The 5,096-nt window shown below is 35.1% G+C and overlaps 1 protein-coding gene across 1 annotated transcript; it reads right to left on the reverse strand.

Moving 5' to 3' along the window:
• LOC109228922 (vesicle-associated membrane protein 724) lies at positions 482-4,782 on the reverse strand. The gene is made up of 5 exons (XM_019394183.1): positions 4,179-4,782; positions 2,796-2,937; positions 2,586-2,706; positions 946-1,008; positions 482-870 (listed from the first exon to the last, which is right to left on the reverse strand). Exons 1-5 carry the CDS (start codon positions 4,366-4,368, stop codon positions 721-723), a joined length of 666 nt encoding a protein of 221 aa, XP_019249728.1. The 5' UTR covers positions 4,369-4,782; the 3' UTR covers positions 482-720.

A 5,096-nucleotide genomic window follows, 5' to 3' on the forward strand; every position in this document is an offset into this window, starting at 1 on the left:
TTGAGGATAAAAAGGTTTCCTATCTGATATAGGAATGTAAAAATTCCAAATTATTAGAATGGGAGTGAGACTGCAAAAATTTCGAGTCATTTAAATCTATTTACCACGATTATGACACGGAAACATTTCAATACTTCCATTTGGTAATAAAATATCAATAGTTACCAAAAACAGAAATAACGAAGCAAAGTATTAACATGTATATCAAATTATGAAACAGAAATTACAGATAATAATTGTAATTAAGCTCGTTTCCAGTGGCAAAATTGGTGTACTTCTCTCTCTCTCTCTCTTCTTAAAAAAAGATTCATTTCAGGAAACGGAAGTTGTTTCAATATTTTACGTGCTATCTAGTTTGAGATTCAACTAAAATCAGCTATGAATTTCAAGTAGTTGACCCAAAATAATGATGGCAACAAATTAAGGAGAAAGAAAATTTCATAGAACATTCCAAAAACGCTACTTATCAATCACACATAGATAACTGTACTGAATCAAGATTCCTCTACCAACAATAGATATCTTACATAGTCACCATTTACACAGCACAGAATACACAGTTACTCCCACCCCTCCCCGTCCGACCCCATAATTAAAAAAGAAAGACACATTCAAGAAAAATTCTATAAGAAAATTAAGAAAACACAGGCCGATGTGCCTGTTTGGATCTGTTAGTCTACATTTGTATGAATTTGGTCCCAACTGTGCGCTGTTGATATGCTAGTTTGTGCAATTGAAGCCACGGCAAACTGAAAGCCAGATTATAAGAACCAAAATTAGGATGATGGCTAGCACAACTAACTTTATTTTCATATTCTGATACCACATCTTCCGCCGTATTTGAGTCCCCTTTTTCTTGAATTCTTGGGCCTGAAAGCAAACACACAAGATCTTACAGATGCTACTAACACTTGCTATTAAATAGAAATCATCAACCAAACCTACCGAATCACGCAGATCTTCAGCCTTGTCGTTAAGTGTAGTCAAGTTTTGCCCTCTTTCAATGGCCTGACAGGTTTAAACAAGTCAAACGAATGGAAGTTTCAATAGCTTGATTGTTGCTTATTCCACACACAGAGATGTTTGTAAAAGCCTAAAGCAATTGCTGAAGCATAAAACCACATTATGTTGACACATAATAACAAAAGCACATTGCATTAGATACACATTTATGCCTAAAGCGCAGAATAAGGCATGTCAACAACTCTCATTGATCAAGTTTGGATACAAGAAGCGGGACAATTACTATTAAATCTGAGCTTCAGCATAATAAATACAGCGTTTAAGAAGTCGTCCTCCAAACTAGGTGGAAATTCTATTTTTAGAACTTTATGTTCTAAAAATAATACTAGTTACTGTTATTGGCACTATAAGCGGCCATCTTTATTCAAGTGACCATTAAAGCACTTCATGGGTTGAATTGTTGTAATCCCAAGGAACACAAAGTGATGTCAGAGACAGAGCAAATCCACAAGAAAAATAACTTAATAAGACAAAATATTGATGCATCACATAATAGATTAGTGCCCTGGAGATGCTTTTTTTTTTTTTTCATTTATGTCCCATTTGATTCGTCGTACAACCAAAATCAGAAAGGAAACACATGGTTATTGCCTCAGAAAACAACCATAACTCAATCACATTTCAAGACGCTTCTCCTGAATGGTACATTGAAACTTAAAGAGGGTGGCAAACAACAGGCTTTACCAAACATTAGATGCATCTTAACTGAAAAGGTACAGTTTCGTAATTTTGACAGGGTTTCGGGATCCATTAAGGAACAAAGGATGCTATGATTCCCTGATACTAAATCTAAAAAGATCACACATTATTAACCTATTTAAAAAGAAAAAAAAAGAACAACGATCTAGTTTCAAACAATTATCTAGTCTGATATGAATGGTCCACACCAACTACATGACTTAAGATGTCATTGTATCTGAGCAAAGATTTGTTAGTCAAAAAGGAAGCGTTTATGTTAATGCATATAAAAATAGGGGATAAGATAAATTCCATAATTTAGATAAACTATATATGATTGACAAGGAAAAAGCACCTAACTGGGTGAAGTTTATAAATTTTAAGCCCAAACCAAGATGCAAACTCAATACTCTGAAAGCAAAATGCTACCTATTTCTTCATAAGGCCAATTTTTCTTTTATCTCTAGAACTTTGAAATTGATTTTGTCACCGGCCTATGGTGTCCATCAATGGTTTTCAGAAGGGACAGATTAGCATTGGAAGATTTAAAACATTACAGTGAGGTACCCAGTAAGGTCTAAGGATATGTTTTCTAATCAGATATCAGGCCCACATATATTCATCCATAAACACTCGCACAGTTTTTGGTGGGATTAAAGAAGCTGCATTTTTAACTACAGATCTGCTACAAGACGATCATTTAGCTGCCCGAAAAGGAGAAAAAAATTACTACTTTTTGCCAGGATACTAGACAATCCATCCTAGTCAAAATCCAAAGAGGATGCAAGAGGACAATATACACGCGATGAAGAAACAAGTGAACCATATTGCAGCAGATAATATCATATACAACATGGGATCTTTTTCCAGTTTATTTGGCATACCTTTTCTATATTCTCCAACATAATACTTTTGACTTCCGACACCTGGGCGTTAACTTTTAATAGTTTCTCAATCTCATCGGCATGGTCAATTATATACTGCATGTGCTCTTTCATGACAGGTCTGCAAAGGTTGACATATTTTACCCGTTAAACTTCTGTTTGTAATAGAATACAACTGCAGTATAATATGAGAATACTTCAGCAACATACCCGAACTCTTTATTAAGACTTTTAGCCACAGCGGTACCTGCTTTACCACCACCATATCTTTTCTTAAAATCGGCTCTCACACGTTCCAAAAATGCAATAGAAATTTGCTTCCCCACAGATTCTTTGGCAACAACACAATAAGCTGCAAAGGTTAACATGCATTAAATCAGACTTGCAAAAGGTTCAGCTACTGCATCAACCTTTACTATAACACAGTTGGAGTCACTTAAGTGAAAGGAGATCAATGAAGCAGCAAAAAAGTGATTAACATCATTTTCCAAGCAGGTATCAAGCGATAGCAAGCTCGAGCAGATTTTCTAGGAAACACCACACCATATAGCTTTTTGACTCAAGACACAAGACCATATAGCTAATGATATCATTTTACAATTTAAGTGGTAAAGGCTCTGTGAAATCATTACCGGAGACACCTTCTCCAAATTAAAAAAAGCATTAGCCGAGACATTTCAGCAGCCTAAAGATTCTTTGAGATCAGACTTGGCTTCTTTAACTTTTTTCCTTTATAGATAGAAGAGCAGGCAGGGGCTGCAGTCTAAACAAGAGGTACATATATAGCATGAACTAGTATGATCATCAATCATCCACTCTACTCTATCTAAACTACAATATGACCCGAGGTAAGCAGAAATTATACTCTAAGTCCATTAGCTCCTTTGCATCTCATTCAGCTCTTCAACCTACAGCATACTAAATCTTGACCCGTAGTGCTGTGTGTAGGACTTCCATTGAGATTAGAAAGCCAAGTTGTACCTTAATCATGTTACAGCTACAACTATAGAATGGGTTCACAATTCTACATACCGTCATTGGTCATTTGTAAATGAAAAGTAGCAAACTACACTTCATTAGGATGAAGTACGTATCATCGTTGCTTCTGTAAACAACTCCTCTTTTCTAGTATTTCGTTAGAATCTGGATTTCTTTTGCTAAGCATAGATAATTTTGACTATTCAATAAACCATTAGAATCTACTGTTGTTCTTTGATAAGTATAGAGAATATTGACTATTCAACAAACAGAAGGGCACAACATCCGCCAAAGTTGTTCTCTCACTTCCCATCAGTTAATTCCCAAACATGCCATCTGTTGATAAACGAATCTCACTAAAAAAAGACGTGCACTCTAGCCTCTGAATCCAATAAAGGCTCCAGTTCTTCACAAGACCCATAATACCCTTTCTTCCCAGCAACACTGTAACTTTTTTTAAAAAATCCTAAAACTCTACCGACAAAATCCATTTTTACACTCTACCACTCAAGATCCAGCAATACCCATTTCAAATCCAACTAAAAAAAGTGTAAAAGATACTAAAAACAATACAAAAAGGAGAGGCTAAAACTGAAAGATAAAAGGAAAATTTACCATAACCATCTTCAACAAGGAAGTTAAAAGTATGATGATCACAATTATAAGTAAACTTATTGTTTGAAGAAGGCAATTTCTGTAAACACTGAGCTGCAATCGCCGGAAAATTTCCAGTAAACTCTGTGTACTCAGCTAGTACCATTGTCCCACGCGCTACAAAGCTGTATATGAAAGATTCTTGAACCATTTTGTTGAAGTCAGTAACTCAGTGAGTTAAACGCCGAGTTAGAAAGCAGATTCACGGCGGAGAACAGACGAGTTTCGCGGCGGAGTATTGCCGGAAAGTTGTCCGGAGCTTTTGCTTAGTTCTCAGTTGTAACGCTTTTAAGCGTAGTCCTAATATGGTTATCAATAATGGTATTTTTTTGCTTTGTGATTAAGTTATTTTTCGTTTAGAAATAAATATAAGGAAAATTTAAAGGAAGGGGCGAACGGCGCCGTTGTAGTTTGAATAGATCAAGAAAATGGACATTTTTCTTTGGTTTTAATTAGTTTTTCAAAGATGAGGAACGAGTAAAATAATTTTCGAAGAATTATTATTCAAAGAAATCTAGAACTATAGTTGGTCTTGAGAGAAAGAAGAAAGGTATATTACATTTGGGGAGACAAAGATTGACTTCGGCGTCTTGAATTGGTATCTTATTAATGTACCAACTACTTTATGAACAAATCGAGATAATTAATGATTTAAGTACAGTTTTCTCTTTATTGCTTTTTAGTATTTAACACCGGAAATAGGGAAGACAGAATAAGCTTGACGGGAAATAGAAATAGTGCATTCCAATTGGATTTAACATAGATAAATTATCCTGGCTTATTGTTCGCTCCTTTATCATTTTATATAAAAGTATATGACTGAATACGAAAAATATTTTCTTCTTTTTTCCTTCCTTCCCTTGAGAGTTGAGACTTGAG

The sequence above is a fragment of the Nicotiana attenuata genome, chromosome 7 (assembly GCF_001879085.1).
Source record: "Nicotiana attenuata strain UT chromosome 7, NIATTr2, whole genome shotgun sequence".
NCBI lineage: Eukaryota > Viridiplantae > Streptophyta > Magnoliopsida > Solanales > Solanaceae > Nicotiana > Nicotiana attenuata.

Bases quoted from the DNA above. Each gene is read 5' to 3' on its own strand.
- LOC109228922 (XM_019394183.1), bottom strand. From the start codon at position 4,368: ATGGTTCAAGAATCTTTCATATACAGCTTTGTAGCGCGTGGGACAATG. The intron at 2,938-4,178 runs GTAAATTTTCCT...TAACCTTTGCAG, and splicing joins CCTTGTTGAAGATGGTTATG to CTTATTGTGTTGTTGCCAAA. The intron at 2,707-2,795 runs GTATGTTGCTGA...CAACCTTTGCAG, and splicing joins AGTCTTAATAAAGAGTTCGG to ACCTGTCATGAAAGAGCACA.